Raw genomic sequence first — 17,260 nt, 5'->3', positions numbered from 1 at the left:
TGATTGTCCCTAAGTGCTTTTTTAAAAAAATGTTAACTGGACTATCTTTGTTTTTCATTGGAGATGTTTAGCTCCTCATCCAAGAAGCTTCTTCAGTTTCGAAACCAGAACTGAAGAAGCTTCTTGGATGAGAAGTGAAACGTCTGCAGGGAAAAACAAAGAAAGGCCAATTGCCTTTTGAAAAAAAGCACCTTTGGGACCACTCCAGTCTGACTTTGTCTCAATAAAAATATTGTTACCTGATGCTGTCAGAAAAATCAAAGTAACTGAGCCAGACATTGGATATATAGAATGTTATATATTTATTTTTAAAAACTGTACTTGTTTATATTTTTTCTTACTTTTTCTTTCTAATCAGTTCAAGCAACTAAAAGAATAAGTCTCAGAGAAAGTTTTAGCCAAATCTACATTGGCTAATTTTCTTTGAAGGTATCAACAAACTGCTTTCTGATCCTTTGAAATAAATTGTGCAGCACTTGAAAAGCAAAACAACAACAACCCCAAAACTATACTTGAATTCAATTTCATCTATTGTACTGCTAGTGGTATATCTAATTTGAAGTTATTCACTTGGAACTCTTTATAATTTATTTGTATCCTTATAATACTGTCATCAAAACTGCTCACCTGGCTCTTTCTTGTATTTGAAAATAATTCTCAATACAATTAGACATGCACAAAACCTTTTTCATAGTTGTTGTGAAAATAGAAATACTCTGGCATTGTGAGAAGAGACTATTTCTATTTGCCTGTCCTTGATCCAAAATATGCATGTTTTTGTGTGAGATAAATCTGAAAGATGCATGTGTTCATTCACTTTTTAATTTGCTGAATTTATATTCACAATGTGTTGACAGTATGAGGAAAGTTTGTGCAAACTTTGGTTTTGAAAAAGCTGTGAATGGAAAAAAGATACAGATGTTTCAAACAGATTTTGGATAAAGTACTTGCAGTAATTTCATAGATTAAAGCAAGTTATTCTGAGGTTACAACCAACTCTGCATTACAGAGATTTACACAAAACAAGTATAACCTTCTGCAGCTTTTCTTTTCCTGCTATAAATGAAACCCATAAAATCTTCCCAAAACTTGTGCTTCATAATGCATTGACATCACAGCAATATTTCCACCAGGATTTACTTCACAGCTTCCTTGCTGAGAGCCTTTGGATGAATTATTGATTTCTGTCTTTAGGACATCTTCTTTATTCTATTGCATTTGAGGCAGATAACAATGAAATCATATTATTTCCTATATGTAATAATAAAGATGCAAATTCAGAAAGACCCTAAAATCACAACAAAATGGAACTGACTTGGCACAGTAACACAAAATGAGTAATTTCGGCTCTATCATAGAAAAACAACCCAGTATTCAATTGCTGTTATTTTAGTAACATTTTATTTATTATTAAATTTATATGCAGCTCATCTCACTATAAGGCGATGGTTATGGCCATCACCTTAACTTTTTTTTTTTGGCTTCCTCAGATACCCTTGCCTTTCCTCATTCATTCTCTTTTTGCTGTTTGCGTTGGAAGAACAGAGGGAAATATACTTAAGTGCTTTTTGTGTTTTATAAATATGGGAGTTTAGTTGGTATGCAGATAAGGGATCCCTTAATTTTATAAATCAGGTACTTATTTCACAAATAGTTATTTTAATCAGTACAGTAATTAGGCTGCATCATTGGCCAAGTGTGATTAGACACACAAGGAATTTGTCTCTGGTGCAAAAGTTCTCAGTATACATGCAGAGCAACAGAGTAATAATAATTATAATAATGATTCCAAAAAGAGGGTTTAGTAAAGATGAGAAGGATAATAAAAATACTACAGCCATACAGTATGGGTACATACACTTAGACATAAGATAATACTATGAGAATTAGATGTTCAGAAGAGTGATGGCACAAGGGAAAAAACTGTCTCGGTGCCACTTTAGCTGACTGTGTTCAGCAGGTCAGCGGTTCAAATCTCACCGACTCAAGGTTGACTCAGCCTTCCATCCTTCTGGGGTAGGTAAAATGAGGACCCAGATTGTTGGGGGCAATGTAAATATATATATACATTGCTTACTGGTGTACACCGCTTAGAGAGTGCTTGCACTTAAAGCGGTATATAAATCTCATAAATAAATAAAATAAAATAAATAAATGCCCTATAGTGGGGTCCCGAAGAGAGGAGTTGAAACAGTTTATATCCAGGATATAAGGGATCTTTAAATGTTTTCTTATCCCTCCTTTTGACCTGTGCAAATATACAGGGCTTCTTTGGAAGGCAGGCAGGTTGCAATAGTTTTTTCTGCAGTCCTAACTATCCATTGAAGTATGTATCTGTTTTGTTTGGTTGCTGCATCAAACCAAGTAGAAATACAAATGACAGACTCAATCATTCCTCTGTAGAACTGTATCCACAGCTCCTGAGTTGTTGCAGGAAGAACATTCTTTGCTGTTCCTTTTTAATTACAGTTCTAATTATTACAGTTAGGTGTTCATTTCAAATCCTGAGAGATTATAGAACCTGAAAAAATTGAAGGATTCTACTGCTGATACTATGCTGTCAAATATAATAAGAGGTGGTAAGATAGAATGTCTCCTCCTAGTATCCATAACAGTTTTAAGCATGTTCAGCTCTAGATTGTTCCGGCTGCACCACAAGGCTGGTTGTTTAATCTCCTGTCTAAATGCAGACTCATCACTGTCTCAAATGAGACCAATGACTGTTGTATCATCTGCAAACTTTAGTATTTTAACAGGGGTTCCTTGAAGATGCAGTCATTGGTATATTATAGAGAGAGAAGAGCAATGGAGAGGGGTACTTGTGCTAATTGGCCAGATACTCACTGTGATTTTCCCTAGCTTCACCTGTTGTTTTCTGTCAAAAATTATTTAGTTTCATTTTGTCCTGGCCCTGCTTTTTTTGAAGAGTGGATTTTGGCAGCCATGTATATGCTTAAAATTATGACACGTCATATTATATGATTTTTGAGAAGAAAACGTATTTTTAAAAAAGGTTCAAGGAGAGGAAACCTTCCCCAAATGGTTTCAGCTAAAATTGGCAATCTTAATTTGATAAAATGAAAAACAGGGACTTTTCACGGCTTTTTGAATGCACATCTCTGCCTACTTTACTATTGGGGGGACCAAATTGAGGGTTATCTTCCTTTGGAGTAAATAGGGCTTCGGGAATGATAGATTAAAAACACATTTATTGTGCATACACATAAACAAGAGCATGCAGGCTTGCTCTGGCATCCATATTCCTTGTGGAATACTTTTTATATTGTGAGGGATCTGTTACAAAAGAAGTATTTTCTATAGGACAATGGGAAGAAAAGATATATGTTGTATGAAGGAGTCCTTAAGGACTGCAAGCCTACTGTGCAATAGTTGTCCATTGAAGACCCCCTTTCTTCTCTATGGCTGTGGGGCTCTGGGCCTCCTAGGCTGCTATTGTAATTGCCAGAGAGACTGGAAAGGTCTTGCCCAGGTCTCTTGTCTTTTTTTATTTCTTACCTTTGTGGAGTGTGTCAGTCTTGTGGAAGATCAAATGCACATCTTGCACTCTATTTCTTTCTTCATTACAAACTAAATATTTTTTTTTCTTTTAAGACTTGGCATTAGTGGTGCTGAACTCATGGAAGAGGGAATGGCTTGCTTGTCTAGGTTCAACTGGGCTTAAGTAAGTAGAATCCCCGTCTTATGATGGTCCTTTCCAAGCAGCCTGACTTCACCCCCACCCACCCCAGTTAAGCAAGCCAGATGTTTCACCATCCCAACTGCTTTGGAGCAATGCTGGTTGCTTGAGAGCAGGTGAGACCAGAGCAGCAGGAAGCTGGGAGAAGTAGGAACAACAGTAATCCACCCTAAAAGTGAATCTAGTAGGGACCTGCTTCACCAATTGCTGCCTAGGAAGGAACCACATTATTTTCTGCTTATATACCAAGACTGTCAACCTCTGTGCAAAAGTGCATTTTCAAATCTGGGGGCTACTATTTTGAAATGATTGCATTTTTCTCCTATCACAAGGATGAGCAGGTTGTGTGGAAAGATACTATTAGAGATCTGGGGGGGGGGGGAAGAGGAGAGTAATGTGGCAGATTGTTTCATACATGTCAGTGTAGCCCAGGGGAAGGAGAGACTTTGGGGAAAAAAAACCTTCTGCCTTATTTAACTTATTGTAAAGGAAGCTAGGAGAATCCTGTTATACTGTAGTTTCTAAGAATCTGTATTTATCACTGGTTAGCATAAATTCTTATGGAAATTCACATTGTTTTTGCTTGATGTTACCAGCTATGTGAGGGTCTGATCACGCTTTTATCTTTTTTTCTCCTCTTGGATGACTGAAAACTATCAGAGCATGATTTCGAAAAAAAAAACAACATTAAATTTTAAAGGAAAATGGTTAACCTGCTGTTCTTTTTTGCTGGTTCTCTAGCCAACAATTTTAAAATATTAAATAATAATAAAATAGATGCATACTACATGTCTTGGAGACTGAATCGAGACCTTTCTAAATTTTATTATGAATTTTTGGAGATGTCTTGTTCTTTCATCAAAATGCAGGATGTACCTAGTTCCTTTTTTTCTGTGCAGGAAAGGCCAATAAGAGGAGATTAGATTTTTCCTCATAAAGCCTGCTCATGCAATGCATGTCCATTTTCTGTTTCCAACACAACTTTTTTCCCCTTTGAAAACTCCCCCACACAGAAGAAAAGTACTCATTAAGCTTCTTTATGAGGCATAGAGCAGTGCTATGAGCTTAAATACTGTGAACCACTGATTTCTTCAGGGACTTTTATTTTCATTGCACAATCCCCCCTCTTCATATGTTCATGCCCATCCCAGCACACTAGTCTGCTGGGCATATGTGAGGTGGATGTGGGATTTTGACATGGGTCAGTTTTGAGAAACAGCCTAAAAACCAGCATGAAAAATACAGATAGTTCTTGACTTATAACCATTTGTTTAGTGACTGTTCAAAGTTACAGTGGCACTGAAATAAATGACTTATGACTAGTTTTCATACTTACAATTGTTGCAACATCCCCAGGGTCATGTGATCAAAATTTGGGCACTTGGTAGCTGGCATGTATTAAAGACAGTTGCACTGAACCCAGACTCATAGGAGGACCATTTATAACCTTTCCAGCCAGCTTCTGACATGCAAAGTCAATGGGGGATTTGCTTAACGACCACATGATTCACTTAACAGCTACAGTGATTCACTTAACACCTATGGCAGGTCATAAAATGGAACAAAACTCATTTATCAACTGCCTTGCTTAGCAACTGAAATTTGTAGGTCAGTTGTGGTCATAAGTCGAGAACTGTCTGTAAATACACAAAGTGCTCAGTAATATGAATGATGCAAACTGCTTGGCTGTATCTTTCCAGAAACCTGACACCCTCCCCAGTTGCACTATGAGTCCAATCAAATGCTATAAAAACTCATAAGCAGAAGTTGATGAATGACCATCCTGTTGTTTGCAGGCACCGTAATATCTTTTCATGAAGCTTTCTATGTTAGCTGGTGAAGGTACACATCCTCTGGGTGTCCTGAGGATTATGTTTCTGCTCCAGCTTTGAGGCCTGCATGATATGCATGTTCTAACTCTAAACCTAACCCTTGACTATCATTCATTTCTTTAATGTAACAGAAGAGTCATGTTATGATAGCCAAAAATTCAGAAAGACACTGTTTTAATACTAACACATTTTATTATGCAGCATAAGTTTTATGAGGTGGCTTGAATCCATCCATTAAGCTACTCCATGTATCTAAGGCTTGGCTGGCTAAATCCTGAGCCTTATATTAAAATGCTTGAATATCTTAAAAGCTACTACTGGACTCTGAAATTTGGCATTTCCTCACTGTACCTGAGATAGCTAAATTTGTCAAGTGATCCCTTGAGAATATTTTGGCTTAATCGATTTATTTATTTATAAAATATCTGCTTTTCATTATTACCATACTAACATCAAAGCATAATACAAAATAGCATTAAAAGCCATAACATTATAACATCTTAAAACCAAGACAACAGGAACGAAGAAATGCATAGCAATATAGATTCAATTAAAAGCCTGGTGAACAAATTAAGATTATAGCTGGTTCTGAAAACTTCTAAGGCTTAGTGACAGCTTTAACCATATACTGCAATTTTCTCATGGTATTATATCGGCCATGACTCATGCAAGTTATCCCTTATTATTGTGGTTGAAAGTGGATCACATACGTTCGGTAGTCACTCATGTCATTTGATCATATGAGTCTGTTTTTCTCTCTATCTATATATACAGTATATATATGAAATAAAACAGAGAATGTTGAATGGCCCTAAAAGCAGCTTTGTATTTTAATCATGTGGTGGGATTTGCAGTATTATAAATGCATATCAATGCCCAAGGCAGAAACATCCTGCAGAACTTGAAAGGTATAATATTGGTTGTATCTTGCATGGAGTCATTTTTGCCTTTTGGCAAAAGGTATGTACTATATAAAACCGAGGCAACTTGCAATCTTGCCACTGAGCTTCCACACTTGAGACCCAGAAAGATAAAAACCTAAGAGCCAGTAGCCTTTTTCTGTGGCTATCGTTCAGCATCTCCGAGGGCTCAGCCTTCATCTTCCAAAAGCCATTTAAAATGGGAGAGCTTTCTCATTCTCACCCATATTCAAGCATCTTTCTCACCCCCTTCTTTCTGCGGCCTTCTTTCCCCATTGCCACAGTAGCCCAACATGGTGTGTGTGTGTGTGTGTGTGTGTGTGTGTGTGTGTGTGTGTCATAATCAATTGTGATAGGGGACCTCCTCATCTCCCAAGTACCTTGAAGCTGATGGGCTACTGACAACTGGTTCTCCCCAATTTTCCCCCCAAGCTCTGTTAAATGAGCCTTTAGGTGGTTGGAGAAAGAAGAGTGGCAAACCTTTGGGGGTCTCTCCAGGCAGCTTGGAATGGCCTAAGTAATGGTACCACCACACTGGCCACTTTTCACCCTGTGGCTGTAACCCTCTTAATCTCCATCCTGCAGATAAAGCTTTACCTGCTTTAGGCAGGCTTAGAAAGTCTGTCAGTGCTGTGCCTGGCTTGGCAATGCTTAAGAGAATGACGGGCTAGGCAGTTGATAGTCTCATCTCTGCTACAGGTGAGGCTGTCAGAAATACTTTTTTTGGCAGGCACGCATCGCCTTCTCCTCAGCCTCTCCGGCACTAATGAGAGACGCGGCTCCTCTCCTGCCTGGGGAGGCAAAGCCTCTCATGTTGTAGACACAGCAACGTGCTGCTGCTGGCGGATACGCACGTATGGGCGGCGTGGCGGATCCTTTCTGGGCGCGGAAGTTCTGCCGTTAGCCCGGCAGGCTGTTCGGGGCAGCCCGTCTTTTTTTTTTTTTCTATTGGGGGGGGTACCGAAATGGGAAGCCCGCCTCGGGCTGCGTAACTAAGGGGAAGACTCTCCGCCCCGCCAAAACCAATAGCTCCACTTCCACCCTCACCTCCCGCCGCCTACCCCAAACACCCCCCCTTGCAAACGTGCCGGAACGCAATAAAGCCCACCCACTCACCTCCCGCTGGCAGGCTGGCTGATGGGGTGAGAGGAGAGGCGGAGAAGCAGGCGGAAGCCGAGCAGATAGTAGCCCTCCGAAGAAGGGGGCTGAGGGAAAAGTGCATGTGTTACGGCATGCTGCAGACGCCCCTCGCTCGCTCGTTTGCCTCGCTTCCCTCCTCCCGCCGTCTCTTCGGCTCTCTCTCTCTCGATCTCTCCAGTCTAGCTTGACGCAGGCAGCAGCTCGCGATCGCCCTTTGCGAACCCGCCGTCGGTGAAGCCGGGCGCCTGTGGGGCGCCTCCGAACCAGGATGGTGGGGCTTCTCCTTTCCTTTGCCTAGCTCCGCCGAAGCGAAGCGAAGCGGCGGCAGCGGATTCTTTGCCAAGCCAGGCTGGAGGCGTACGTTGAAGGGCGAACAGGATCTGCTGGCGGAGGTTGCGGCGGCGGCAGCATCAGGTCGCTCGGAGCAGCGATTGGCAAAGTTGGCTTGAAGTGGGACAAGCGGCAGGCGGCGGCGGCGGCGGCTACTCGGTGGGGCGGGGGGCAAAGTTGCGACGAGAGGAGCGGGGGGCGCAGGCAGGAGCCCCAGGGAGGAGGAGGTGGTGGTGGAGGAGGAGGAGGTGGAGGTTGAGAATGGGGACGCTGCGGGATTTACAATATGCCTTGCAAGAAAAGATCGAGGAGCTTCGGCAGCGAGATGCGCTCATTGACGAGCTGGAGCTGGAGCTGGATCAGAAGGACGAGCTGATCCAGAAGCTGCAGAACGAGCTGGACAAGTACCGCTCCGTGATCCGGCCCGCCACTCAACAGGCGCAGCAGCAAGGCTCCAGCACCTTGCAGGGCGAGCAGAGGACCAAGAGGCAGGCCATTTCCGCCGAGCCCACGGCTTTTGACATCCAGGACCTCAGCCATGTCACCCTGCCTTTCTACCCCAAGAGCCCACAGTAAGCCGTTGTGTCCGTGTGGCGTCCCTGTGGTGTGGTCTCGCTCTCTCCCCCTTGTATCTGTCTCTGTCGCCCGTACTCTCCCTCCACTCGCCCGGTGGATCCGCCGCCTGCTTTCCATCGCTTCTCATCTCCAGAAATCGCTTCTCCCTTCCCGCCGCCCCACTTTGGCTCTCTCTCTCTCTCCCCCGCCCCCCCAAAAGCCCTAAACTCTTGGCATCTGGTGGGCTGCCACCTTTCCAAAGCCACATACAGCCTTCAGCATTTCTATGTGCTCTTATCAGGTATCGAGGTACCTCGGTCCCCTTCTGGGGGAGGAAAATTTCCCTAGAGTATGAAAATGCTCTCTCTGTTTCCCTCTTCCCAAATTGTCACAACAGCATCGTCAGACTGGCTCTACCAGCGTGGTATGTGTTTCTGTCTGGGTTTTTTTGTTTTGTTTTTTTTTGGTGGTGGTTTCGGTTATGGCTTCTTGCCCTGAATATAACTGGGAACTGGCAGTTTGGAGGTAGAAATCAAATTTCCTAACCTGAAGATTTGGGGTGTGGGGTGTGTGTGTGTGTGGGGGGGGATTTGGAGGGTTTCCATTCATTCCATCTGGGAGGTATTTATTTATTTAAGGGCAGCCAAGACCCTGGCATCATCTTAAAGACCATCATGTTTCTTTGTTAGAGTAAGAGATAGGTAGGTTTTAAGATGCCTCAAGACTCTTTGCTATCTTTTTGTACAAGAGACGAACTCAACTAACCCTAACATGCTTGTCTGTGAGGCTTGTTTCCTTTGGTGACTGGGCATGGACAGGCAAAATTCTGTAGAGGAATTTCTGTTTTTTTTAAAAAATGACCTTTTAAAAAGTGATCTGACACCTTTCTGGGCTGTTTCTGAGGAGTGCATCCAGGAGACAGGGTGGGAGAGAGCTGCCACCAAACTATGATTAAGTAGGATTAAACAGAAAGCAGATGTAAAAATGACACTATCTTTTTCCCTCAGTCACTTTCTCCTTTCGTTTTTAAATGAGAGTAGAACATAAAAGGCTTGAATACAGCCATTTCCTTTCAGTGCTTTGTTTTTTCCTGCACCTGAAAATACAGAAGTTTCTCCTTCCATTTCAGAGAAGAGTTTAGCTTTGCTTTAATCCCTCTCACCTTTTGAGTGGTTGCTTTTTTCTTCTTCTTTGATTGAAAAAAGGCTTTGAATCACTTTATTCTTCCATCCTAAGCTTTGTCTGCTATTCCTTACTGGTCTCTTGGGGGGGGGGGGCTGTAAAATAGCTGGGAAACAGCAGAAATGCCTAAGATCATGACAACGTTTCTCAAAGAAAAAAGTCAGATCTCTTTTGGCCTCACTCTCCTTCTAATCCTAGCTATGGAGAGAGGCTTGTTGTAATGATTTGATAATGAGAGGAAGACATGCTGCACACACTTTGTATTCCTCTATTACCACATCACGTGTACCACTTTAGCCTTACCAAATCAAATGTGCACCGTGCCTATGCACAGTCTGAGCATCTCTAATGAGAAGATGGGTTTTGTCTATGGTCTTCTGTACCCCAGGAGTAACCTTGGATTTATGCCGCCAATTTTGGCATTCCCTGCTCATAATTTAAGTTGTCCCTCTGGTATAGCATTGCCAGTGCAGGATTTCGTTTTGATTCCTCTCCTTTCACTGTTCTACTGTTTCTTCAAATCTTTGTTGAGCTTTTTAAGTGATGCCTGCCCTGCTTCACAGCTCATCAGGCCCAATTGGTGGAGTGAAGCTGACAGGGTCTTTGAAAAAGGAGGGCAGTCAGGGTGGGGGGAAGTGGCTGGTTGCTCTTTTTGACAACCAAGGCGTGAACATTCTAAATCTCACTGTCTGATGTGACACATCTTTGCCTTAAAATATCGGGAGTAGTATCTTTGCAGTGATAGTCAGATGCTATGCATTTAATTGTCTTGAAAAGATACACACTTACTCAGAGGTGTTTACTCAGAAGATACACATTTACTCAGATTAAATCCCCCAAACTGAATGAGATCTATTTTGAATAAACATCTTTGGAGCTTTCTAAACATTCTTTACAGAACTGTACTAGATCTGTTCTTAAATTATCCTGCACATTAACATATAATAGTTATATAATAACATACTTAATAACATGAGATGCTTCTTATTCATTATTCATTGATTTGGGGAATCTCAGAATTACCAGGAATTTGCTTATTTTGAGAAAAAGTTTGATCTAACATACCAAGTCATGTATTTCAGTGTAATATGTGTGCCTTTATTCATAAAGGTGAACAAATGCCATCTTATGTTCAATACTATCCATCATTATTAGCAAACTGAATTTGCATCTAAACAGTAATAGTTGTGTTTCTACTGATAAAGGATAAAATGTTATCCAGGCAGAAATCTAAACTAGAAGACTAGGAATTATATGTTGGTAAAGTGATCTTGAAACTTTCCTCTGACTTATTCTTGCATTTACGTTGTAATTAATGAGTTTACTTAAATACCCCTGGCTGGTCACCACTGAAATAGAATGGTTGATTAAACTAGACTTAGGAGAGAGTCCAGCAGGAATCTTTACGCTTAAATTGTACAGTTATAACAGTTTCACACTGAACCACAGAAAAGTATGCCAAGCTCACATATGCGGCTCATGCTCTTGGTGTTAAAAATGTTTTTATGCAGGCTTAAGTTTGATTCATAAATCTAAAATTGAGCTCAGTTTTTGGCAATGATAAGGGCATTTGTAAAATGTTGGCACTGACTGCAAGGAAAGTCAATTGTCAGCCCACTCCATCTTTGCTGTATTGCTATTCAGCAAACTACTTGAATAATTTCTTTCGTTGGGTGCAAGTAATGCCAATCTGGGTACTTAGTGGGGCTATCAAACAATTGCTCTGCCACCTGGATAGCTGGCAGAGACATTGTTTTGAATTCACTCAGCACATTGAATGGTTTAGGTTTAGGCTCTGAGTCTGGAGGATATGATGAGGATAAAACCAAGGTAACATTATCAGAGAGGCTGAAAGAAGTATTACATTTCATTTACCAAGATGCAGATTAAATCACTGAATTGTAAAGGTTCACACAGTTAATAAAAACAAAGATTTTTCTCACTTCGATATTATGTTCCACTAAAAGTACAAAAGAACTAACATTCTGTTAGAACAAATGCCCCAATTTACATTCCATTCTGCTGAGATGTGAAGTACTGTGAGATTACAACACTGTACATGCTTCATAATTGTAGCCAGGAATAACCAGGGCAAAAAACTCCAGGGAATGGAGAACAGATTTATTCTCTTTCCCATCTTCTAAATGTCCTTAATATACATATTTTTAATGCATGACTAATGTCACAACTTTCCTTTCCTCAAGTGTTTGATAAAATGTTCTTATAGCTTTCCTGTGTCCTGTTGTGTTTTTGGTTTCTCTTAACTCCTTTTTTCTACAATAGTCATGACATTTAGGTAGATCCTCTGGCATTTGTTCTGAGGACTACAGAAAAAGAGGTCTATTATGCTGGATGGATACATCTCATTTGACCCCAAATTCCTTCTTCTGTGAGATTTTTTTAATTGGTAGTCCTACAACCTGTAGAAGATATCATATTTAGTTAAAAAAAGTTAAAAGGTAAAGGAATCCGGGGGATGTTACTTGGCTAGTCGTTGCTGACTATAGGGAGTGGTGTTAATTTCCATTTTGAGGCCATTGAGCTAGTGTTATCCAATGACATTTCCGTGGTCATGTGGCCAGCATGATATCACAAAGCACTGTTACTTTCCCACTGAAATGGTACCTATTTATCTACTCACATTTGCATGCTTTCAAAATGCGAGGTTGACAGGAGGTGGGGCAAGAACAGAAGCTTGCCCTGTTTCAAACGGGTCTCAAACCTGGACTACTGACTTTCCAGCCAACAAGTCCAGTGTCTTAACCACTGAACCACTGCACTGTCCATCTTATATAGTAGGATGACTTTATTCTGTCTGAAAACTTCTTTTCAGTCTCAAGCCATGATCATTCTCATAACTCATGGCTTGAACGTAGAACATCTTCATGCAAAACTTTGTAGTTTCTGGAAGACCGTGGCTATATTAAATTTGTATTTGGAGAAGGGAAGAAGTTGTAAGCTACATCTTCTATTATATTTGACTCTTCTGTGGCATCATGTCGAATGTATGGATTGCTTTAGCATAGTAATGGATCAAGTCATAAAATATAAGGAAGAGCAAAGCTATTGTAACAATGTATTTAGAAAGTGGGCAGAGAGAGAATGAGAAAGAGAAGTACTTTCCATCAAACTTTTTTGTGGGATAATGTAGGCAGCGTATCATGGTGTATAGCAGATAATGGGGAGATGGTGAATCAGTAGGAACTTTTTATATCAAGGGTAATGTCTAATTAATTTTGGAATTAGAAGAAAATTCAAGTGAGCACCAATATCACACTCAATTTGAGGAGTCTGGAGATAACTCACAAGTCCATTTTTGGGTTTTCCTCAAACATGTGTCTTGGCTTTCTGATCTCTCTCCTCCTTCTGGCTTTAATGCTTCAGAGGAAAGGGAATAGGGAAAAGTAGACATCTGCTTCAAAATCTTTTTCTATTGGTCTGCTGATTTGCATTTTTGAAAAGGACATATTGGAAGGATTGTTGCAATAAATCGTGTTTTGAAGCTTTTAAAATAAATTTTATCAAAAAATATCTGGTTTTGTTTTACACTTGTTGTCTGAAGTGATCTGTGGGGAAAGTTAGGAGACATATGTCATTTTTCACAAGGCGCTAATTTCCTTTTATGACTCTTATAAACTGTCATGAATTTCATATGGTAAAGATGAAAAAGCAAGCATACTTTAAAAAAAAACACAATATACATGAAAACACAAAATCTTTAAGGATGTGAGGGAAACTGAAGATTTCCCCAGTATAATGCCATCAGATACATTGGACCAGAATAACAATAACAATCACACACACTGGCAGATGTAGGTGCCACAATCCAGTTTATTTGAAAGCATCTCCAGGAAGAGGAAGGATATTCTAGAGGAAAAATATATAGGTCAAGTTATGATTTCATTAACTTTCTTTAATTGACAATCCTCTTTTTCTGGTTCCATACTGAATAAATGTTCCATTTTGACACTAACATTTGCATTGGGATCATACACAATGATCACATTTCCATTTGGACTCTGCTTTTAGGGAGAGTTTTCTCTCTTACTGATGGTCACTTAAAACTATTAATATAGCAGAATTAGAGAGGAACCTCATTACAGCAAAGCTGCATAAATCTTTTTAAGTCAAGTTTTCCTTTTCTATAATGAGCTACTAACTGGAGAATAAAAGCACTTTGCCTCTTCCCTGAACTAAGGATTGTTTCACATTAGCTAGTTTTATTGTGTGGATTCAGTAAAACAGTTCCCACTTTTGCTGATTGAGGCAGATGATTATTATGAACCCGTTAGATTGTTTGTTCTTTCCTGTGGAAGAATAATTTGCAAATGTTTGCTATAATACGATTTATAACAGGTAAACTTGTAATAGCAAAGCTGGCTATGTAGATATGTGAAAAGATTTTCCTCACTTGTTTCTCTTAAATGTATGTCATAAATCAGGAATGCATTGAAAACAAGAGTTCTCTTTTAACTATAGCTACTTTTTAAATAACTGTGCTATTTATAATTTGATTGCCATCTAGTCAGCTCTATTGAATTCAGTGGAATTTTCTTTCCAGTAGACATGCTGTATACAGGACTGTTATTCAGAAGTAAAGTCCACTCATTTCAGTGAAAATAAATAAATGAATGCCTAGGTATGCGCACCATAAAAATGTCATTGAAATTTCCTCTGCAAATATTCAGTCATCAACAAACATAAGTTGATTTTATTTCATCAAGTTGGTTTTATTTCCCATTTGAGATACTTTGCTGACATTTTCTTATAAAGCAGGACTTTTGCCTTCTGACTAAGCCTGAAATGCCCGACCTAAAAGAAAAGTGATTTAGAAATGCTGACCTACAGACTTCATACCAAATGTTGGCACAGACTTTAAACAGACATGTATGAATGGAAGGTAAGATGAAATTGTTTAAATTGTATCTGCAAGATACAAAGATAATTTAATTATCTGACAAAGGTTAAATTGGCCAGATAGGTAAGATCTGGGCTGGATCTATAGTTTCTGACACTGTCAGTTGGTAGACATAGAAGTATCTGCAGCATCTACTGGATTTGGACTTGACTGAAAAGATAAGAGAGAGCAGGAACTATAAATGCCACACTACATGTTTCTTGTTAGGCTAACACATTTAATAGAAGAGAAATGGTACCTTATTCCACAGACCCAGATAGTAAATTTCTGTATCTGCCTTTGCTAAGTTGCTGCATTAGTTATGAACTTATTTTCTGCTTCCAACATGATAGAACATTCCATGAAGTCTGGCCCCTCAGATGACTCCCTATATAAATGACACAATATGCCTTTAGTAATTTTCCACAATTGGTATAATTTATTAGGGTTTTCTGATGCCTTCCAATTATGTAGGCTGATGATTCTTATACTTACTAGCCATTATGGCTTTGATAATTGCTGTCAAACAAATAAGATTTCAGGGTACGGAAGGCTGATTTGTATAATTCAAAACCATCCTATATTGTGCAGAGTTCCAATCTCAATTCTACACAATTTAATTTATGATTTGTATTCAAATCTAATTATTAGACTTCCATTCTCTACAGCAAGACAGACAGTTTGGGTCCTGCTGTTAAAGATTTAATGGAAAATGTAATTCATTATGTGGTACAAAGAGTAATAGTATTTGATTTTGTCACTTCAAAATCTGTTAGCTTAACAATGTGTTTCCTGTTAAGGAATTCATTCATAAACAATTATTTTAAAAAAAAGATTGATGAAACTAACATCATTAAGATAACTTCCAGATATTCTGACTCAGCTTAACACAGCAAAAGGCTTGAAGAGCTTTATGCTATAAATAAATACATAAATAAATAAATAATAAAGAAACAAATAAAATGACAATCCAAGTCTAAACTGGCAGGCTCTTAACTTGAGACTCAGGTCTGTGCTTTCCAAATATGAATCGCCCATCCTCTGCATAGTTTACTGGGGAACTGTTTGAAGGTTTGTTATTGGGGCATGTTATTTATTGAATAGAATAGAGCTGGAAGGGACCTTGGAGGTCTTCTAGTCCAGCCCCCTGCTCAAGAAGGAAAACTTATACCATCTCAGACAAGTGACTGTCTAGCAATCTCAAGTGATGGAGCGCCCACGATTTCTGGAGGCAAGCTGTTCCACTGGTTAATTGTCCTCACTGTCAGGAAGTTTCTCCTTAATTATAGGTTGCTTCTCTCTTTGATCAGTTTCCAACCATTATCCTGCCCTCTGGTGCTTTGGTGAATAACCCCCTCTTCTTTACGGCAACCCCTCAAATACTGGAATACTTTTTTTTTATTGGAGAAGGGCTGACCTCTTTCCCCAGTTGAAACAGACAGGGGAAAGGAGCATCACTCTTTTTCTGACTGCTGTTTGCTCGTAAGGCCTAGACATTTTTTAAAAAATCCTCCCTTGTCTGCTTAGCAGTGGAGGGTCTCCACTGTATCCTAGCAACCAGAGGCTAAAACGCTGGTCTTTTCCCCACCTCTGTCTCTTTAGTTGCCTTGATTGTCTCAGTAAGGTGGCAGGGCTGGGGCTTTGGGTAAGTCGGCTGAGGATGAAGGGAGATCTCTTAACTTGGGATGACAGGTCTCCTCAATATGGCAGTTTCAGACTATGAGATGCAGTTGGGTCCTTCTAGTCCTTGCTCCTGCTATGGGCACCCTTTGTGATGAGGATTCAGCTATATGTCAGATATTCAAACTGTGCAGCTTCTGATTCAGACTGTGCAGTGTAAGGGTGAGCTGTCTCTTGCTCATCTCTGTCTCAAGCCAGATTATATAGTTTGGGGGATTTGCACCTGTATTGTGTAATGCTGTTTTACTTCATTGACGTGTGTGAAGAGTAAGCAAACAGAGATGCTACTGGATATTAAGTCCTGTAATTTATGGGTCAGACAGGATTAGCCTTGAAAAGAACATGATGAATACTCCAGATGACTGTAATTGTATAATTTCAGCTCACTTAAATTATAGGTAGTCCTTTACAGTATCTCATGTAGACTTACAACCACAATTGGGACTGGAACTTCGATTACTAAGCAAAATGGTGGTTAAGTGAGTCAAGCCTGATTTTATGACCTTTTTTGCTGCAGTCATTAAGTGAATCACACAGTCATTAAGCACATCCGGCCTCTCCATTTGACTTTGCCTCCTGGGAAGGTGGTAAATAGTAATTACATGACCACAAAGATGCTGCAACATTTGTAAGTGCTAGGTCTGGTCATATAGAAAGTGATTTTTTTTTCAATGATTATCTTAATTTTGAACAGTCATTAAATGAAGGGTTGTAACCCAAAGACTATCTGTATATCTTGAACGCAAGTAACTTAAGGTTTTGGGTGGGGAAGATTCAACTTCCTTCAGCTATGGAAGTTCAGTCATAAGTCAGTCATAACTTTGAGGCAGTCATTATATTCTTTACAGAGTTATTTGGGGGGGGGGAGGGAATGGAAAGAGAAACTGCTCCATGGGTCTCTTCAAACTCCTGGTAGGATATAAATCTAATGAATGATGATAATAATTAAACATAATTTGTTTGTCCTGCTTGCATGCTAAATGCATTCAGTTAGCTATTTATATTTTATATTTAAACAATTTAAAGA

The 17,260-nt window shown here is 39.8% G+C and overlaps 1 protein-coding gene across 3 annotated transcripts in view; it reads left to right on the top strand.

Moving 5' to 3' along the window:
* Positions 1 to 17,260, top strand: part of PRKG1 (protein kinase cGMP-dependent 1) — a 1,362,786-nt gene that overhangs the window by 177,684 nt on the left and 1,167,842 nt on the right. Inside the window, exon 1 of one of the 3 annotated variants that reach the window (XM_039327747.1) lies at positions 7,577 to 8,491. The exons of the other annotated variants lie outside the window; for them this stretch is intronic. Within the exon in view, the coding sequence (XP_039183681.1) occupies positions 8,181 to 8,491 (311 nt within the window). The 5' untranslated portion in view covers positions 7,577 to 8,180. Of the gene's footprint in view, positions 1 to 7,576; positions 8,492 to 17,260 lie in introns of those variants that run through there. 3 annotated transcript variants of the gene reach the window in all.

Source organism: Crotalus tigris, unplaced genomic scaffold (assembly GCF_016545835.1).
Source record: "Crotalus tigris isolate CLP2741 ecotype Arizona unplaced genomic scaffold, ASM1654583v1 scf7180000024366.3429058, whole genome shotgun sequence".
Taxonomy (NCBI): domain Eukaryota; kingdom Metazoa; phylum Chordata; class Lepidosauria; order Squamata; family Viperidae; genus Crotalus; species Crotalus tigris.
This window is presented reverse-complemented; position numbering and strand designations above follow the sequence as displayed.